The 22434-nt window shown below is 30.6% G+C and overlaps 1 protein-coding gene across 1 annotated transcript; it reads left to right on the plus strand.

Moving 5' to 3' along the window:
• The first annotated feature begins 7022 nt into the window (after positions 1-7022).
• LOC117927002 (multiprotein-bridging factor 1a) lies at positions 7023-17207 on the plus strand. Its single transcript, XM_034846358.1, has 4 exons — positions 7023-7219; positions 14154-14237; positions 16671-16756; positions 16843-17207. Exons 1-4 carry the CDS (start codon positions 7078-7080, stop codon positions 16957-16959), a joined length of 429 nt encoding a protein of 142 aa, XP_034702249.1. The 5' UTR covers positions 7023-7077; the 3' UTR covers positions 16960-17207.
• The last annotated feature ends 5227 nt before the right edge of the window (positions 17208-22434 follow it).

A 22434-nucleotide genomic window follows, 5' to 3' on the forward strand; every position in this document is an offset into this window, starting at 1 on the left:
TCTGCCTCTCTGTTTGAGTGTTGACCACCCAACTTCTTTCCCCCTCTTCATCTCATTTATTTACCAAACTACCCTTCCTTTTTCTGGAAATAAAAATAATTAAATTTTCCAAATCTTTTACGTTAAATCTAAACATCCAGCTACAATTCCCGAAATCCATGCATACCCAAAATAAACCCACACATACATTCATATTCATTGCTTTGTTTTAAATTTTATGTTATTGTTTGGTAATTTTGCCTTTTTTTATTAAAAAATTTTGAAAAAGGAAAGCATAATACACACATTAATAAAATTTTTGTTATATCTTTTTAATTTTAAATTTTTATAATTTAATTTAATTTTTGTATTTTATAATTGAATAAGTTAAATGTTAAGCAAAAACAACACTCGAGTGCTCATGACTTTTCCGTCAATATTTGGAATATATTTTTTAGAATTTCATGCAAATTTCATTTAAAAACCTTTTGATACCAAATCACTTTAACATATTTACTTATAAATGTCTTATTATAACCCTTTTAGGGTAAGAGATTTTAACATTTTTGAAAGGGTTTCATTGAGAAAAAAAGTTTAACAAGTCAACATCATTCCTTATTTCTTATTTGAAAGATTCAAACATTGAATATTGAGTTGAAGACCTTCAAATATTGAATATTTCATAAATATAAATCAAGTTATAAGTGTTGGAAAGTAAGTATTTAGGATGCAACGACTAGGTAAATTTGTGTAACTTAATGTTATATAGTGGATTCAGATTAGCAGTCTTAAATCTTATGGTTTTTTTTTTTCTTTTTCCATGTAAAAATTTTCGAGTCTCGTTACATATCTTTATTATTTTGTCTGTATTACCTTATGTGGAAAAGAATTGATTATAAAGATTTATTTGAATTTTTTAATTACACCCATTTACTTTTGTGGGTTACTTATGATTTGACTTTGGTTTAAAAAAAAAAGGAAAAAAAATACTTCTGATTTGACTTTGGGTTTTAAAAAAGGGAAAAAAATACTAGTACCATGCCATTTAAAGGAAAGTATCAAACTCACAAACTGGAGTTTCTCTTGCGAGAAGAAAGAAGAAACATATAAAGATAATCAAAAGTATAGTCGAGTTTGGAAAATGAAATGTAAAATAATGATAATTGTGGAATCATTATTGGACAAGCATAAAAAGGATAATGGATGAGTATGAACCGAAAAATTACTATAAATGAGAAATGATGAATATGAATCAAAGACTCTCTGTGAATAGGAGAATGATTAAAGTTCTTTAGATTACAAGAGTTATGGTAACGGTTTTTTAAATTTTTTTTTTTTCAAAATTTAAAAAGAATACATTTGACAAAAAAAAACAAAAAATTGAAAATAATTTTTTCAAATAACAGATTTTACTTGTTTTTGATTGTTTTAACCAGTTTTCTAATCACTATTTTAATGTACATATAGAAAATGATTAAAAATAAAGCACTAAATATAAAAGTTAATTTTAAAACATATTTTAAAATTTAAAAAGTCAATTAAAAATAGATTTCTAAACAATTTTTATTCTACAAGACATCATAAAATATTTTTCAAAAATTATTCTCAAAAATCTATTTTTGAGACATGTTTTTTAAAACAATTTTCAAATAGAGTCTGGCTTGTTTCGGAAGTGTTTATGAGAACTATTTTTGTCATCTAGAAAACACAAAAAAACATGTTTGACAAGGGATGTTGTTTCTATTCTTCATGTTTTCTTGTTCCCAAATTCCCTGTTTTTTAAAAACAACTTAAAAGTGCTTTCACCTATTTGTTGCGCTATTCAAATGAAAAAAAGGGTTTTTCTCCCATTTTCCATGTTTTCACACCTCCCCTTCTTGAGAGCTCCATACATGATACAACAAAGTATAGAGAAAGAGCAATATTTCCTATGGAATTTTTTACCCTTTGTGTAGATGGATAATTTGGAAAGGAGAAAAAATATATATATATTTTTTTTTAATTTTCATGGCTTCCTTAAATTTTAGAGAGATACAGTAATCTTTTTAGTGTTTCCAAAGTTTAGTTGGAGACAACTGAGCTTTTTTTTTTATGGTTTTGGAGGTTGTATTTTTCTAGGCTTGTGAAGTTTTAGTGAGAGAAAGTTTTATTTTTGATGTTTTTACAAAGATTTTGTTGGTCAATGATGATTTTAGAGTAGGAAAGTTATGTTTTTGTAGAAAAAAGCTTTGTGGCTATGTGAAAAACATTAGTGAGAGAATGATATGAAAATCAAGTGAAATTTTAGTGAGAGAAAGTTGTCTTTTTGAATGGTGCTGGTGCAGAGAAGAATGACAAATCTTTGGGAATTGAGTATTTTTTTTCTCACTATTTTTTTTTTCTCATTTTTTCATTTAGAAATAAAAAACCATTAGGCTACGTTTAAGATATGATTTTTAATGAGATGTGATATCTTTAAATATATATATATATATTATATGGACATAATATTTTAAGTTAACATATTTAATGGAATATGCTACATTATATTATATTTATTTTTAATTTATAAAATGAATATAAAATAATATGAAATAAATATTATTTTCAACGTTTAAAATAAAAATTATATCACATTCAAATATTTTCTATTTAAAAAAATTAAATATTTTGTTATGTTTAATAATATTCATGATTAAAATATTGAAACTTTAAAAATAAATTTGTTTATATTTTATATATATATATATATTATAAATATTTTTTTAGTTTTTATTTTTTAATCATAAATTTAATTTATAATAAAAAATAAAATTTTGATACATGAGATGTGTATGTCCTATATTTTACAATGAGATTAACACATCTCATGTGAAAAAGGGTAAAAAGAAAAAAAATAAGTGAATAATATTTATAGGATAACTTGTTATATCTCCTAAACATGAAATAAGATATAATATTCAATTTATTATCTTATCATCGGCTATATCTAACCAACCAAACATAGTTTTATGGTATTTTTGAAGTATATATATATTAGTGAATTAGTAGATTTGTGTTGATGGTGTTAGCAAAATTTAATAATTTAGATAACATTTTTTTCTTAATGAAAATACTATTTATGATAAGAAAAGCTTTCAAAATAATCAAAGACCTCACCATTAATGTAAGTAAACATATTTACAAGGTAAAGATTTATTTTTAAAAAATAAAAATATGTATGTTTTAAAAAAAAATTGATACAATTATTTTTTAATGAAGTGTAGATTTATAAATGATTTATATTTAGAACATCAAGTTAATTGAAAAATACTCAATTTTAAAAATAACTTCCAAACATGCAAGTTTTTCATTTTGTTTCTGTAAAACTATTTTAATTTATTCAACCAAAAGTGATTTTTTGTTTTTAAGAATAAAAAATTATTTTCCAAAATTTAGTTTTTAAATACAATTTTATTCTTGAAAATACCAAAACTATTGTTATAAAAAACTATTGGTCTATGGTTAGAGACATTTTTCAAACACCCTGAATTGTTTTGAATGGATATTTTGGGAACAAAATATTTTATAGGGTGTAATATATGTTTAGAGATAACATGTACATATATATAAATACAGGTTTTAAGGAAAATTACTAAATAAGGAAAATTATTTATTTTTCAAATATTAATACATGAAATGAACGATGTTAATATAATAATATTATAGGTTGGAAATCAATAAACATTTTTAAAAACTATTTCTTTTGTTATTAGGTATAAGTATAACATAAATGTATTATACTTATAAATATATTAATATTACAATATATTATGACATAACTTAATTTAAAAAAAAATTAAACTTTTTTATGAACTAATAGTTGTGAATTATTATATTATACAATCTAACATGTCTAATATATAATAAATACACATCTTTACGACATTAGATATTTTCAATTTATTGTAATTATTATGCATTTCATATAATAATAGAGGTCATGATAGATAGTTAAATACTTTATTTTGATGAGTTATTTCATAGTATTATTGTCATTAGAGTTTTTTAAATTTGATTAATTAATAATGGATATCTAATAATGTAGATATCATGACATCTCCAAGGGTGTTATTTAGGAAGACCAGAAGTGATGGAAGAAGATATACATATCTAATATATGTTAATTATGTGTACAAATTTACATTGATGGAAAGACAACCGTTAGAATTTTAGAGTAAAATGATAATCTGAAAAACTTATATATTTTTTTATCAATATGTTGATACAAAAAACGATTGTCGTTTCTTTAAAGGGACGTCTCCTCAAAGATTTTTAGAATAGTAGCAGCCACAGAGAAGTACAATAACTTATTCAAAAAAGAATGTATTAAGTTGATGAAAGGTTCAATCTTATTTTAACAAAATTGAATTGATGTAATACATTATAAATATGTATTTGAAGTTCTATGCATATATTTACCTCATGTATTTGTGTTGTATATTATTAATGATAATCTATTGCATAGGTTTTTGGCCTATCCAATTACAGTTACGATATAAATCCATTAACATTACACTATATAAAAACTATAATATAATGCATTTCGATATCACTAAATTTCAAACAATTCAAATTTTTATTTCAAATAGACATTTGGTTATAATTGTATTTCCTTACAAAAGATTGTTAAACAAACAATACAAAAAATAATGGTCAATGAATTGACATTAATATGGAGTCGTCATAAGTAATCAAAATTTTCAACAATATTTAAGTAGTGAGGTAAACCTAAGTAACCTTGATTCATATTAAGCTATGATACATATCATAAATTTGTAGCAAGATAGTTAACAAGAATTTCTACTTGCATTGAACAATACATGTACAAAATTTTTGAATAAGATTACTAGTATTTATTATCATATCTCATCAAGGAAAAAAAATATTTATCACAAATATCGAAACAACTGAATTCTTCTTTGCTTAGTATTTGACTTTCTAGTATGATAATCACTTTATACTAACTTTTTCCTTTGAAGATACAACATATCAATGAATGAAATACAACAAATTCATTAATATGATAATTATTCCAACATTACTCGTTTTCAAATAATCTCAATGAACTAAAAGTAAAGCATCACGAATTTCGTGTGTTCTCCACGTAAATAGTATCCCAAACTTCATTATCATCAAATATTATAAGTTGTGTTACAAGGTTTATTTTGTATTTTGCCATTATTTCTTAAAAATTGCAAAAAAATACTTTTAAATTATTATCAATCTATACCTTCTAACAAATTATTTAGTTATTTCTTTAAAAAAACCTACATGCCTTATGAATTCAAATTGATACTACATTTAACTTATAAGATTTGTTTATGGCATAAAGCATGTTAAGAAGTATAGTATAATGATCCATAAATGTTACTTTTATAAACAAGTTCAACAGTTTCTAATTAGGTCTTGTCATAATGTAATACAATATTAATATATCAATATCATTTCTTGAAGCGGGGTTTTATTATTATTATTATTTTCTTCAAAAAATGATAAAAACATATTTAAATAAATGTATAAACAAATTTCGGGATTAAACACATATTTTATTTTTAAAGCCATTGAAAATGCATGACAAATTTGTTTTCCTATATTTCATAAATGGAGCCTTAAAGGAAAAAAAAAAGCTTGAAAATGAAACTATTTTTTTATTGAAACAAAAAGAGGTCGGAGGACCTTAACAAAGAATCCTAGTTTATGGAAAATTTTGTTATCCAATTGTGAGTTCGATATACTTAAATAAAATAATCTCAATTATCAAATACAAAAACCACAAATTGAAAATTAAGGTTAGACATGAATATTTGGAAGACCCCCTAAAAATCAACCCTGAAATTGGAAAATTGTCGGTTCTATTAATATTAGATTTGAAGTTCAAAATTTTTTAATTACATTACTTTGTTTTTGTAATAGATCTTAATAAAAAGGAATTTCTTAAATACTCAAAATGAAACCTTAAAAATACAAATCATTGTAAATGATTTTTAATATACCCAAAATGAAATCTTTGAAATTGAAATCATTGTAAAGGGGATTTTCATATACCCAAGGTAAAACCGTAGAAATTGAAATCATTGTTTTCTTGAATACTTATAATGAAACCTTAGAAATTCAAATCATGGCAAATGATTTCTCATATACCCAAAATAAAACACTAAAAATTGAAATAATGGCAAAGGAGATTTTCAAACACCTAGAATAAAACCCTTGGATTTGAAATCATTGTAAAAGGAATTTCTTAAACAAAAATGAAAATGTCTACAAAGAGAAAGAAATTAGAGCACCTTCTAAAGAATTCTCCTAATTTTTTTTAGGTTGCCATTTATTGTGAAGGATAGTGAAACATGACAAAAAGGCAGACGGGTTGATAATTTAAAGTTTTATTGCGATTTTCTTCTTTTTTATTAACAAGTCATATTATGGTTAACCTCTAAATTTCAATCAAATGTGAAGCGAAATAAATATTTTTTTTTTCTTATTTTTAACAAGTAACGATATATGATATCATTCAAAATGTAAAAAAGACCAATAATAATTTTGATTCTTCATAGGTCTTATTTTCAACAAATTGTTGTATAAGATGTCATTCAAAGGTAAAAAAGACTGATAATAATTTTGATTTTTCATAAGTCTTATTTTTTACAAGTCATTGTATAAGATGTCATTTAAAGGATAAAAAAGACCGATAATAATTTTAATTATTTATAAATCTTATTTTTAACAAGTCATTATATAAGATGTCATTCAAAGGGTAAATAAGACCGATAATAATTTTGACCCTTTATAAGTCTTATTTTTAATAAGTCGTAGTATAAGATGACATTTAAAGGAAAAAAAGTGATAATAATTTTGATCCATCATTGGAATATAGGAGAAGTGACCCTAGGTCGTTATCACACACCCTATTGAGTATGATATATTCTTATTCAGTAAGGCACCATCCTATTCACAAATTTATATTTTATATTTTATATTTATATTTATATTTGTATAAATACATTGTGTCAATCTAGAAAGCCTTTCTTACCCTAACCCTAAAGATCAACAACTTCAAGGAAGAAAAACAAAGCGATATCTATGGCAGGAGTCGGACCGTTGACGCAGGACTGGGAACCGGTGGTGATCCGGAAGAAGCCTCTGAACGCTGCCGCCAAGAAGGACGAGAAAGCTGTCAACGCTGCTCGTCGCAGCGGCGCCGAGATCGAAACCCTTAGAAAATGTAAGCCTTTTTGTCTTGCTTTGTTTTCTTTCCCCATGTTTCCTGTTTGCTTTTCGAGAAAGTACTTCCCTTGAAAATTATCCATGAGAAAAGCCGAGTTCTAGGTGAAAAGAGATTTTCTTCACCTCTAAGCAACCGAAGAAACATGATTAGATTTTTTCGAGGGAACTATTTTCCTTCAAAACGAACGCAGCCGCTTTAGTTCGTAGATTGGTTTTAGGGTTTTTTTTTTGTTTTTTTGTTTTTTTTTTTCTTGTTGATCTATTTGATCCTTTGTAGTTGGGGTTTACCATAGATCATTATATTTTTCCGAATAGAACTGTGTTGTTATACTATGTCCTTTCCAATTTATGAATTGATGATCCAGATATTGATATTTTACAGGTTATAGATTGCCAATTGACGTTTCTATTTTCTTGTTGGACTCTGGTCTTGTGAGTTGTTTGTTTCGCGAATAACAGTGGAGAAAGCTTTATATTGACTTGTGAGGATATGGAAAAGAAAATTTTGGGCGTGTGCCATATTTACTGCATAAAAAGTGAGGATACTGTTATAAAGAAAAATTGGAGCTGTTTTCTTATATTGATTATTGAAAATATGCTATCCACTGAAATCTAGGAAAACAAGAATAGATGTCATAGGTACTTGCAAGCTGTAAGGATTTTCAAGTTATGAAAATCAAGTGGAAGAGCTGTAAGACCTAGTAGTACTCTTATGGATGTGTGGGAATGCATCAGTTGTGAAGTTTGACTGACTAACTTGTTCTAGAAGATAGCAAGGTCTAATGCAGTCCTGCTGAATAGTTGAAATCACTCTGGCTACTTTTTGCATGAAAAAAATATTATGTATGTAGTCACTCTAAAAATGTGTGATCAGCCTTTTTTTTTTAGGACCAGGAAAACAGGATTTATGTGGAGAAAGCAATCTTGTGTAGTTATACAAGAACAAGGTGATATTTACAGTTGCAACATGTGTTATCAAGGTGTACAAGTCTGAGGGAGTTGTCAATCATAGACCAAGACATGTGATGTGGGTGTTCAGCACTATTAGGATATCATTTGTTGTTATTGGCTGTAGTTAGGAGATTGATGGGAAGACTAACAGAGAAGAAGAAAGCTCCCCATATCATATTTATTGAATGACATTAAGCATATTATATAATCTCTATGGAGATTGTATGGTGGGCTTTACCAAAAAAAGGGTATTAATAATGCATAACTGTAATGGTTGCAGGTAGATATGGTTAATTCATGTTGTATGATTTTTGATAATATTATTTTTATGTATGGAGCTAGAGTTGGTTGATTATGAATTAAAATTATGGGGTGAAATTTAAGAATTTTTTTAGGGTAAGTAGGACCAAGACATAATGCATTTTTTTTATATGTAAATTTTTGTTATCATTGGGACATGAACTTGGAACCTCCCACAAACGCTCTCCATTCCTTTACCACTTGAGCCAGGCCTCAAGAGCAGGACCAAGACTTAATGAATGACACCTTATTTCAGTAAAAACAAAGGGAGGAGTTAAGATAAGGATGAAAATTGGTAGAAAGGTATGAATGAAAATTGATGGTCATACATGCCAATGACCTTCAGGAGAAGAGAATGCTAAGAGAAACCTGAGACAGTTGTGGTGAGTGGGCATGATTCCCTAAGAAATAATGGAGATTATAACCCTAGATAGAGCTTAAGGGAAAAAAAATGGTTCTCCAAGCTGTCCCCACACAGCTTTCTTATTTTACTATCATTTATTTATTTATTTTTATTTTGGAATCTTTGGCACAAAGTTGTAATGCATTAATCATTATATATGCTATGCATACAAACTATACACCAGGAAAACACCAATAACCATCCAAAAAACATGCAGATTTAGATCAACTTTGTGAGGGGGTAAAAGGGGGTGGAAAACCATCTATATGTGTATCCATGTGATTTATTATAAATTTAGAGTGTTGTTTGCTTTCTTGATCAACACCAATCTCTTAAATAAGATGGTTACCCACCCATTCTGGGTTTATTCATTTACCTTGTCAAATACTTCTTATTTACCAAAACTGTAAAAATCTCTCTCTCTCATTCATCTTTCTTTTTGAACCATAGATTTAGCCATTTTAGTTATATCAAAGAGCTCCACCTTCTCAAACGATCTTTTGTTTATCTCCTTTCAAATTATCCAAAAAAGGCATAAAGGAGCTACTCCCCAAACCTTTTTCCATTTCCTTCTGAAAAAAGAGCCATGCCTACTTAAGAGAGTCTCTAACAAAGGAGTGAATTACCCATGAAATACCAAAAAGAGAGAACAAAAGCTGTCACAACACTCTCACCTTACTACAATGTAAAAGGATGTGATCAATGGATTTCGCGTTTCTCTTTTTAATATACTCCATTTTATCCATAGAAAAAGGTATGATAAGTTGTTATCTTCAGTCATATCATTTTGTCCCTAGCCCTTCCTTATAATTATAAAGTTCATCCCTATAAGCTAGTTGGTGGAAAGTGCCATTTGTTAAGGGGAAATTCCCACTCGCACTTGCAGGAAAGTACCTCTTAATGCTCTATGGGCTTGGAAGAAGGTTTTCTATTTTATTTATTTATTTATTTTATATTTTATTTTTTTATATATTAGGTAAATAAGGATAATATATTAAAAGCACTTGCAGAATGGCGTATTAAAACACACACGAAGTAATACAAAAAGGTCACAAGCCAAGCACAACCTCACAACATGGGTGTTGAGTTCCTAGTGCTCCCCTCCTTTCCCCTGAAAGTACATGAAGAATTGTTGTAGTTAACCAAGCACTCAAGTTTACGTAATTCTGTCTCAAAACGGGATGTCTAGAGGTGCTTCCTCCTTCCACCTGAGACCTTAACCCCACACCCTTTTCTTGCCTCCAAATTCTTTAGAAAGGAGCCGATCTCCTTCTCGAACCCCGTTACTGGCATCCCCACATAGTTGTTAAAATTTACATACTAGGAAGGCTAACATCTCCCTCCGAAACGCAAGCAAGCTCCAACGCCTTAGAGGGTTTCGACTCCCTAGCCTTAATCACCAACTCCTTACCTGAAGGATCCTTTGGATCAGTTCCTGAATTCTCCAACAAACTACCATATTGATGCAACATCATAAGCGGTTGACTCCGGACTTCCATAGTCCATAAACCCCAAGTTAGAGAGAGGAGGAAATCGATTTGCCTCCGCCATGAGGGTTTCGTTGGTGAGTGCCATGTGGGACCACACCAATCCCGACATCGGCGATGGAACTTGCCCTTTCACCACATCTTTGACACGACTCCTCCACTTGGTCTCATGGAAATCTTTAGAAGAACCACCCCCATCAAGAAGCCCTGGCAAACCCTTTGTTCCCTTAGCCATGTCCATAGAAACATTACCCCCCCTTAAGACCTCCACCCTTGCTAGACAATCCTCTTCCTATGTTTGGCTCACTTTTAATATCCCCCCCCACTTTGAAACATGTAGCCTTATGGGTCGTTGAAGTAAAAGGCCTAGTAAGGCCATTGGACCAAGAAGCCACAAGGCCTTTTGGTTCCTGCCTGAAGCCACCCTCAACACCCACTTTATATCCAATTGCCTCATGGGCCTCAGAAGCAGTAGGCCCACAAAGGCCTTTGTGGGCCTTGAGTCTTTTCAGACACGTGGTCAAAAGGATCCTGGGTCCCACCCCTCCATTGTCCGCCCAAATGATGCATCCTTGACTCCTTCCCACCAAAGTCTCCCTCAACACTTGGCACCATCAAACATGCCCCTCCTTTGGTTGTACTCCTCTCACCTTGTTCTAGGTCTTCCTCTACTTTTGCAGAATTTGTAAAGTTGACAGTTTCCGCCTCTTCTAACCGAGCATCCCTGCCAAATGACTGCAATACAACATCGCCTGCAAGACACCCTAGTTGCCCTTCCTTTCCTACTCCCACACTGGCGTGTGAACCACCCTCATCTTCCCTTTCCTCATGACCGAAATACCCACTGCAACTGCTTCTTGAGGCCACCATCGAAAATCTGGGTGGACCTTCCCACCACAACTGAACGGAGAAACTGGAACATCCCACAACCACTTGCAATGATCTGGGTAATACTCTCCCATCATACTTAACCAATATCCTCGCCTACTGTAGATGAGACAAGAGCACAATGTTTTCATCCACAGTGACAAAACCCTCACACCAGTCCCCTAGCTTCTTAAACACTTCTCAATCCCAGAGGTGCAAAGGGAGTTCCATCACTCTCACCCAAAGTTCCTTTGTAGACCTCTCCCTTCAAGCAAACACCTAACCTCAGGATGCCATCTTATCAGAAGCAAAATTTTCTTCTTGAGCCTTCTTGCACCCCTTGCCAGCACCCTCTCTGCCTCAAAGCTATCTTCAAAGTCAAACAAGAGCAAAGCTCCCCCAAAGGCAAAGATCTTCACCCCCCCTTTCAAAGACCAAAGATTAGTCACAAAGTTTCTTGTCCAAGAAAAATCTGGTAGCGGGTCCAATGCCTCAACTTCTCCTCCCTACACTTCATCTCGCCCTCCCCCAATTGAAGCCAAACAACTTCTCCCACCACTCCCAGGCCCTTCCTAACTGCTTCTGCAAAGGACCCAAAAGCAGTCCCTTCCTTTGGAGAACTCCTCACCACAACAGGGGGAACCACTCCCCTAACCTCAGAAGAGGGGACAATTCCTAGAAAATGAAGCTTCTTCACCAAAACAGACCATCCCCCAAGATGGCCCCTCCCTTGAGGGAAGATCAACAAAAACCTCTTCGCCTCTTCAGTTATAACTAAACAAAACAAAAACCTCCCGGCCCCATTTGAACGCATCTCCAGATTGAACTTCCTCTGACCCTCCTCCCAAGACTTTTTCTACCTCGCTAAGACTTCATCTCTGTAGCAAGTTTTCACCCCTTCCAACAGGCAGCGTAAACAACTCTCTGAACCTAATCCAGTCTGAGAGATCTCTTCCTCTTTCCTCAATAATGCCTCTTAACTACTCCCACCCCCCACCAACACCTCTACAGAAAGATCAAAGGACTTTGAGTCCACAACAAACCAACACAGCCCTCCACTTGCCAACATACCTTCAACTCCTACATCTTCTCCCTTTGAGGGGGGAGTGCCTTTACCACCTACAATTCCTACTTTTGGCTATAATCTAGCCGCAGCTTGGGAGAAGTTGCTGAGAGGCGGAAATTTCTATTGACAACAAAATGAATTGTGGAAATGGTTTCCCATGAGAGGAAATGTCGTGAAGAAATTCCATTAGACTATTTGCAGTCTGTGATCACCATGAAACTTACTGCATTCTTAATGTAGTTTTGTGGGCGGAAGTTACAAAATGAGAAAGTAATTTCATATTCTCCCTTTTATTGGATCAAACCTTTTTTCCAAGTCTAGAAAATTGCATAGGGAATGGGGATCCCAGTTGGATTTAATAGGTTATGAGCATGGTGTTTCCAGAAAGAAATAATAAATAAAACAAGGACATTTGGACTGGGAGAGCAAGCCTGAAAACAACACCAATTTCACAAGGTTTAGAGGTGGGGTGTTTGGCTCTCCTTAGATATGGGAAGGATAGAGAAGAGGAGAGAGGCTGGAATTGTATAAAGGATTTAGAGGATTGGGTTTATTTGGTAATTTGTAAAGCAGCAGAAGGTCTTTGTTTCAGGAAGTGGCAAGGGAGAGTGGAATTGGCAGCAGTAGGTAAATGAAGTTTGAATTTATCCAAGGATTCAATAAGATTGCAAAAAGCAGTTTCAGTTTCCAAGCATGAAAGGCAATCTGAGGTCTTTATGACTTTCTCTAGGTTAGGGTGATGTTTTTGTATCAGGTTGTGGTTTTTTGTTTCTCTTTCCCTTTTGATTGCCTTCTGGTGCTATTTGTATGCTATGTGTGTACTTTGTGTGCTTTTTCCAAACACTTTCAATATATTTGCTTGGTTTACCTATCAACAAAAAAAAAAGAAAAAAAAAAAGCCCACCAAATTTCACAGTAAAAGAGGAAGAAGAAATGAGGAAACACAGCTTAGCTGAGGAAAATGCAAATAAATGGTAGAAGTCAGATTTATGGTAGCTGAAATACAAAGAAGAAAAGGCCTTGTGCCAGACCCATAAATGAACATATAGGTGACTGACAAAATTGTAACAGTTTCCGGTAGTTTCTCAAACTGATAGCTCAGATCAGGTCCATGATTCTACATGTGTTTTCTCTCATAGTTAGAAGGGAATGGTGGCCTTTATGCCAAACATCTTCTTACTGCACACACAAAAAAAAAAACAAAAAACACCTCACTGCCCTTTATTATTATTAGTAAGATTATATTAAATTATATATTTATATAATTTTAATTATTAAAATTTTACTTTAAATATAATTTTATGACTGTTGATACTAATTTGATATAATTGCTTAACTAATCATCCCATTAATTCGATGTTTAGACGATAATTGGAATTCTAGGGTATAAAATTAATAAATAATAACCTGATTGAGTGTGTAGGTGTACGGTAGGTGATGACTTCTTGTCCTTGTTAATCAATCTTATTTGAGTGTGTGTGCCTAACTCATAGAAGTGCTGCTTTTTGGCCTACCAGTCGATAATGAGTTGTTTCATTTGACAATTGTAATAATCCTTTGATTGCCAATGCAGTTATGGAATATTAATGACCTGTTATTTGTATGTGACTAAATTATTGCTTGACCAGCTGTCGTTTCAAATGGAACATGGTCCCATTTGATCCCCTTCTTTCCCTTCTACTCTTTTTTAACTCTCTCTCTCTCTCTCTCTCATCTTTAATGATGTGGGATGTCCACTTGATACAGTTTATGACTGATAATTATATGACGTTTAATAGGTCTTTAATCTTGTGATCTCGTTTCATTTTATCTTAGATCCTTGAACATCCATTCTGATAGTTATTGCCATCTCTTGTAGCTCATGCTGGGACAAACAAAGCTGCTTCTAGCAGCACCTCTTTAAACACAAGGAAGCTTGATGAAGAAACGGAGAATCTTGCTCGTGAGTATATCTTGGTTTTTGCTTTAATAAATTGCCTGGAACTATATTGGTGTTTCCTTTGACTTATGGAAATATAAAAATTCATTTTTTATTTTACTTTCCCACAAAAAATTAGAATTTTATTTTCCTAAGCTAATCTAAAGTTGAAGATTTTTCTCTGAAACTTCCTGAGCAACCATTCTTTGTGGGAAAGAGATGCCAACATTTGAGCCTTTAATAAGTAGCAACTATCCTAGATACCACACTAGTTTTTAGCTTCCTTTATTGTTAGAACCACCATGACCTGAATACAAAACGATAATGATTCAATATCTCTAATTCTCAATCAAGCATCTGGTTAACCTTGTGTTCTAGGGCTTGTGGCACCTTCAATATTCCTGTTGTCTGTCGTCTGAGCTTCTTGCTCTGGTGAAGAATAGATTGGAAAAAGTGGAACCTCCCTGCTCCAAGTATGATTTAGAAATTGAGTCCTAAGCCTGTTTTCCACACAAATCCTAGGAAGTAAGGCATTCTATCCTTCTCTAATAGCTCCCAAAGATCCCAATGTCACCTGTTGTCCCACCCCAAGACACCTACTATTCGCTTCCCTAAAACTCCCCCGATGACCTTCCTTGACAACTTATCTTTTTTGCCATAGTAAAACTCTATACCCATTTACATAACAAGGCCTTGTTTAGGACCAATTAAAGTAGGATATTGAAACTATATTTTTTCTTAGCAAAACATTGGCCACATGCTACTTCCTGCCATAATTCCCTCATCTAAATGGGCAACCCAAAACTAGTCCAATTATAAACAAACTGGATCCAAGTTTAGCTCCTTAACCTTGCCAACCAAAATGAAACCTGATTAAGGTTAATTATTTTTTGATATGTTGTTAATATCATTTTATTATTTTTAGCAATTTAAAATTTTAAAAATTTCACCTTAGCTCATTGTACATGGTTGACCTTAGGTGGGAACTAATTTACTATTTACAAAAACCTGAATAATAAAATGGTTTTGAGTTTAGCTTACCTAACCTACCATAGAGGGGCAAAATTTATCCACTCATTCTTGCCATGTGTCAATGAATGGTCAATCTTGGATTGACAAGTGTGCCGAGTGGTGAAGTAAAAAATTTGCCATGTGTCGAACAATTTATAATGTAAAACACATGTGACAAATAAAAATGCCATGTGGTAAGATGATGTCACATATCAATAAACACATGACCAGCTTCTCTTTAGCCTCACCCATCCAGTTGTTTAAAGAAAAATTGAAAATTTATATAAAAATGCTCATTTCCCTCCTCTCTTAGCCTTAATACTTAAAAAAAAAAAAAATCTATTTCATATTTATTTAGTATAATGTGGGGGTAAAAACTGGTGAAAAGTATAGGTATCAAAAGCAGGATGAATGCATGTCATACTGTGCTGACATGGGTAGTTGGGGTGAATTTGAAGAGATTCTTTGTATCATAGTAGGCAACTAAATTGTGATAGAATGAGTCATTTGGGGTTACGAGTAGGTTCTTATGAGTAGTTAATCATTTTTCAGTTTTACTGCTTTATTATGCTATATTTTTATTGTTTTAGGTCTGGAATTTAGAATAGAATGATCTTGGGTAGGTTGTCTGGTTTTAGGGTTTTAGCTTCCCTATATAAAGGTTTAAAATCCTTATGGGTTGGTTTTAAAATGTATTTTGGAGAGAGCATGGCTGAAACTAGAAGTATTAAATTCTTTTTTTTGGTTGGGTTTTTAAGTGTGGAGATTCTACACATTCTTTCCTATGTTGGTGCCCTTCAACAAGCACATTGTGTGAATTTTTTCATTCATAACCCCTGATTATTTGTGAGGAGAACTATGAATAAATAAATGAATAAATCTGATATGCTTTCTGAGTAAAAATATGCATAGTAGGTAATAGTACAACACAACCACTAGATCTTCCCATACTGAGTAATATCAGTACCATGGGGTGCATGAATCTTCAATATTTTACTAAATTTGTCCTAATTTGGTATTGAATGTTGATGAGCATGGAGCTCATAAGCTACGCTTTCTACAGAGTGTTCAAATAATGAGGTATAATTTCACAAACTGGCTTTTCTGTGCATGATGGTCTGACATTTTTCTAGATTTTGCCCATTTGGTACTGAATATTGGTGATCATGCCACTAAATATTTTGTGCTGTCTACTCAATTTCAGGTACTTGGTTACATTTATGGAATTGTTTCTTCCTTTTTGTCCCTCAACATTTGGTTTAATATACTGTCCTTGAAGATTATATGTTTTTGCTTCTTCCTTGTGAAGTGTTCAATTTTCAGATGGTTCTGCAGATCTCTTGCTTTTTGTTTGTTGCACAATTATTTTTGTTGGAAAAATATTTCTTTCACATGTATTTACATATTTGACATTGTAGTTATGGATCATCTAATTTTTGCGTGCAGATGATCGAGTACCAACTGAGCTGAAGAAAAGTATCATGCAAGCTCGAATGGACAAGAAACTTACCCAGTCTCAACTTGCTCAGATGGTAAATCTTTCTCCCTTACCCAATATGTATCCTCTCCATTGCACTCGTATAGAACTGCATAATGAAATGGAGCTTGTTTGCAGATGATCAATGAGAAACCTCAAATAATTCAAGAGTATGAATCTGGTAAAGCTATTCCAAATCAACAGATAATTGTCAAGTTGGAGAGGGCTCTTGGAGTGAAACTTCGAGGAAAGAAATAATGAAACCATGGTGGACACAACAGAGGACAAAAATTGTCTGGAAGTCATCATGTTTGGAACTCTTGTTATATAGTCTGTGTTGTGAAGGGTTGAAGAGGAGTTTGTCGTATGCAACAACTTAGGTGTCTTGTTGACCTGAAAAAATGAAACCTGTGTGCATTTCTAGTCAGTTACTGTTTCATGAGTCCGTCTGCTTTATGAATTAACCCTATACTATTCAATAATGATGTGGGTGTTGCTTCACAATATTAGCTATTCTTGCCCCTATTGGGCCTCGAGCCAATGGCTTATACCGGAATGGGGATTTTTTTTAAAAAATATGATTAAAAAAATAATTGTAAAATAAATATAAAAATCTGATATTTTTGGCAATATTTCTAAAAGTTATCGGTTTATAGTTTATTAATTAGATCGGTGGAATCGTAGTTGAATTAGTGATGTCATGAATATATAATTTATGTATTATTAAAATTAAAAATTATTATATAAAAAATAATAATGTTTAGTTTCAAATTAGAAATTAGAAATTTTATTTTTAAATAAAAAAATTATTTTAAAATCAGACATTTATTTAAAATATGAGGAATAATATTTAAAAAATTTTATTTAAATTAAAATCATAAAGTTAAAAAAATAAAAAATATGAAATAAAAGAGATAAACTAATAAAATAAATAAAAATAAAAAACATAAATAAAATCTGGAAATAATTGTAAAGCTCCTGGACGAAACGGACATGAGTCCAATCTGGTTCAGGTCCTCCTTAATTTCAATTTGAAACCCTAACACTAGTTAGAAGGTAAGAATTTTAAAGCCGAAAAGCATCTACCATATTTATATTTCTGGTCTTATGTTTCTAATTTTCCGGTATTTAGCTGATTCCAGAAAACCCTAACAGTCAATTGAACATGGACATCTTGTCCAAATTCGAATTGGACCATTTTATAGCCCTGAAAAAGCTAACAATACTTGGACGTAACATTCTTCCAGCTCCAAGACAAATGGATTTGCCAACCACTCACACTTGTTGTCTACAACAATTGCTCGAAATCGACACACTCCCCAAGATTTTGTTCAGTGGGTATTGTGATATGATTTGATAAAGTTTTTCTATTTACATTCCAATTAGTACAATAATATTTATATTTATTTATAAATATAAAAATTCAAGAGAAAATGATTAAAAATGGTGGCTCCTGCTTGATGGGGACTTGAAAGGTGGTCACACATTTTGATAAGTCACCTTGTAGGGTTGTAAGTAAGTAATGGGCAGGCAACATGCCAAGAGTGACTTTCAACCACCCTAAATGAAAATTTTCAGGTGAAGTGGTAATCTCAGGCCAAAGAAGGTGTAATTGTATTTAAGGATGGCAATGAGTGGAGTTCGGTAGGGATCAAATTCCATTTCTTTATATTTATTCTCACCCTCATTAAAAAAAAACATTAAAAATGGTAGGATAGGATCGGTGTAAGAAATTTTCATACCCATATTTTGCGTTATTTAATTGTTTTTATTTATTTATTTATATATATTTTTTATTTTTAGCATTTTAAATTTTAGAAGAAGATAGATATAATTTATAAATAAATAAATATTATAATATTTAACTTTTTTTTTTTTATGAAAAGTAATATTTTATATATGTTGAACAAAATAAAAAATAAAAAAATTGAATTAAATTAATTTTTTTTTATTTAAGACATTATATAGCATGACAAGATAAAGTCATATCTAAATCCACCTTAAAATTATCTTAAATTTTAAGAAAATCCTCAAACTTATCAAATGTTTTAAACCTGTTAATCTTTATCCCAAACTTATCCCATTAAGACAGCATACCTAAAAACACCTATTTCACTACCAATTCTAAAAAAATTTAACAAGAAATCTAATTCTATCATGCTTTTGGATTTATTTTTTGAGCTAACAGATCAACTATTACCATTTTAATTGACTCCGAAGGCAAAGTGAAACTCACATAACACTCCAAATTTATTGTCTTTGATTTGAGAATTATTTTATTTGGTTGGGTAGATAGAAGGTATTTAACTATTTATAATCATACAATATTTGATTTTTTATTTATTTAAAGAAAATTGGTTTAGGACTTGGAATTTCTAAGACTATCTATTCATCAATAGTCTTAATTTCTAAGTCATAATTTCAACTAGTCAAGAATAATAATTTCTAATTTTTATTTATTAATTTTGTTTTTTTACCTTAAAATTATTTATCAACATACCCAATAATAATTGGCTACTATTCTTACACAAATGTTACAGGAACATTCCGGCCTTTAATAGATCAGGAACTGCCATGCTTGGCCTTGCTCCAAGCCTCCCAACACATGGAGGATTGAGGTTGTTTAAGCCCATTTTGTAAATTGTTCTCTACAACTGAAATGAGATGAGAGATGATGGTTTTAATTTCATTTCAATGTATTGACTTCATCTTATAAAAAATTAGTAAGAGTGTGTTCAACGGTATTTTCATAAAATTATTTTTAAGAAAAATATATTTTTTAAAAGTGTTTTTTTTTTAAAGAATTATCTATAAAATGTATTTTCAGTGAATAATATAAATGATTTAAAATTTTTTTTAAAGTATTTTTAAAATTTTATTAAATAACTGACTTATTTTAAAAATATTTTTTAAATTAGAAGTGTTTCTTAAAATTATTGTAAAAAAATTCTCCAGTGTTGAATTCCCATTACTTATATATAATGAAATAAGTTTTTTTTGATTTTTTTTCATAATCCTTTTAAGAGGGTTTGTTTTAACATAATATTTAGAGTGTTTGACAATATTTTTATTTAAAAGTGTTTTTAACGAAAGTATCTTCTCTGAAAGTGTACTAATTAGAAAACAATACAAAGTGATTTTCCAATATATAATTTTTTTAGACTTTTAAAAATGTTTTTTTTTTTTTTTAAATTTGGCAAATACCAAATTTTTTCTTTTTAAAAACATTTTTTTAAGGCTAAAAACACTTTCTAGAATTATTGTCAAAGGAACTCTATAAGAATGCATTTAGTAGTGTTTCTATTTAAAGTATTTTTAATAAAAATGTTTTTTTCTACGAGTGTTTTTAAGCAAATTATCTATTAAACATTTATTTATAAAATTCTGTAAGTTCTTTTTCAACATTACATGTGATTTTTCAAAATTTTTGAAAGTGTTTCGTAAATTTTGTCAAGTACATAATTTTTTAGAATTCAAAGAATCACTCCCCAACATATTTTTAATATTTGTTTATAGATATTTGTTTACATAAAAAAATTAGTGGTTTAATTACCACTAATTTGGTTTTCAAAAAAAAAAAAAAAGTACACTATGGATATCCTCTTATCGATAAGTTTCCCTAATCTTCAACTATAAAAAGGATAATAATAATAACAAAATTGTTATTATTATTATTATTATCTTGTTGGTAAAACCTCGAGAAGAAAATTTGTTAAAACCAAGGGACTAAATCCCTTGAATTAAGCAACTAAAATTCGGGAATTTGAAACTCAAATTCCCTCTCTTTACCCATAGTGTCTTCTATATATAAAAAAATTCAAAAAATTCAAAAAAATAAGAAAAATCCAGAAAGAAAAATTTTAAGGAGAAAATCCAAAGGTAACTTCGTACGGGAAAAATGACTTCACAATAAAAGAAACGGCAAACAAAAGAAACGGCAAACGGCAAAAGAACTGCTACACGTGTTTTTCGCAATTCAATAAGGTCATTCGGGAATAAGCCACTTGTGACATTCGATTGATCTTTGAAATCAAGAAAACGTCATCATCGTCTTCCAAAGTGTGATGAAGGCAAAAAATCAAAGGGGAAATATTCTTTTGAAAAAGAATATTATTTTTGAGATTGTACCCACAATATTTTTAATTTCAGTAAATATTTTGTTCGCATTATTTTTCTATTTGTTTTTCTAATTTTATAGGACCAAAATTATGAAATTAAAAAAAAAGATATTTACTAAATTTACAAATTTCGTAAATTTGGTCTTATAGAAAAATAATGCGAACAAAATATTTATTGAAATTAAAAATATTGTGGGTACAATCTTAAAAATAATATTCTTTTGCAAAAAAATATTTTCCTTTTGATTTTTTGCCTTGATCACACTTTGGAAGATGACGTTTTCTTGATTTCGAAGATCAATCGAGGGCCAGACTTATTCCTGAATGATCTTGTTGAATGGCGAAGAACGCATGTAGCAACTCTTTTGCCAATGAAGCTCTTTCTTTTATTGTGAAGCCCATTTTCCGTACGAAGTTGCTTTTGGATTTTCTCCTTAGGATTTTCCTTTCTGAATTTTCCTCTCCTCTTCTTGATGGAAGACACCTCTATTTATAGGTGAAGATAGAGAATTTGAATTTCAAATTCTTGAATTTTAGTTGTTTAATTCAAGGGATTTAGTTCCTTGATTTTAGCAAATTTTCTTCTAAGAGGTTTTACCAACAAGATAATAATAATAATAATAATAATTTTCTTATTATTATTATTCCTTTTTATAGTTGGAGATTAGGGAAACTTATATATAGTGTACTTTTTTTAAAAGACCAAATTAGTGGTAATTTAATCCACTAATTTTTTTATGTTTACAAATGCCCTCACTTTAAGATGCATCACATACATGCATTACCATGTGGATGTGGTGAGTCTTGGAGTAAATTTTTTTTCCAAAGAAATATTTTAATAGGAAGTTTCCTATTTTTTCTTTTTAAAAAAATATTTATTTCCTACTTTTTTTTTTTTTTTTTCCAAACTCCACTTCGTTTTCCTACTTACTTTACACTTTGAATCATCTTCTAATTCATTTTCCTTCTTACTTTACACTTTCAGTCATCTTCCAATTTGTCATCCCTGTACACATTTTTTTTAATCTAAATGGGACAATAGTTGAGAAACTGGAATTGGACTTTTTCAGAGAGCTCTTTTGATCTTTGGGTGTTATTCAATCCAACTTGAGAAACCCGACTTGAATTCACCGTGAGAAATCTTCATCTCTTAAAACTTTTTAAGTGTTTTTTTTTTTCCAAATATATATATATATATATATATATATATATATATAAAACACTTACAAGTTTGAAGAGGTGAAGATTTCTCACGGTGAATTCAAGTCAGGTTTCTCAAGTTGGATTGAATAACACCCAAAGATCAAAAGAGCTCTCTGAAAAAGATTAAAAGAGTTCTCTGAAAAAGTTCAAGTCCAATTTCTTAACTATTGCCCTCTTTATATAAAAAAAAATGTATATAGGGATACAAATTGGAAGAGGATTGAAAATGTAAAGTAAGAAGGAAAACGAATTAGAAGATGATTCAAAGTATAAAATAGGAAAATGAAGTGGAGTTTGGAAAAAAAAAGTAGGACATAAATATTTTTTTGAAAAAAAATAGGAAACTTTCTATTAAAATATTTCTTTGAAAAAAAAAATTTACTTCAAGACTCACCCTATCTACATGACAATG

The sequence above is a fragment of the Vitis riparia genome, chromosome 12 (assembly GCF_004353265.1).
Source record: "Vitis riparia cultivar Riparia Gloire de Montpellier isolate 1030 chromosome 12, EGFV_Vit.rip_1.0, whole genome shotgun sequence".
NCBI classification, from domain to species: Eukaryota; Viridiplantae; Streptophyta; class Magnoliopsida; order Vitales; family Vitaceae; genus Vitis; species Vitis riparia.

What these genes read in the sequence shown, in the direction of transcription:
- LOC117927002 (XM_034846358.1), top strand. Translation starts at nt 7,078, where the DNA reads ATGGCAGGAGTCGGACCGTTGACGCAGGACTGGGAACCGGTGGTGATC. An exon ending in GATCGAAACCCTTAGAAAAT is followed by an intron (nt 7,220 to 14,153) that starts GTAAGCCTTTTT and finishes CATCTCTTGTAG; the next exon opens with CTCATGCTGGGACAAACAAA. An exon ending in AGAAACGGAGAATCTTGCTC is followed by an intron (nt 14,238 to 16,670) that starts GTGAGTATATCT and finishes TTTTGCGTGCAG; the next exon opens with ATGATCGAGTACCAACTGAG.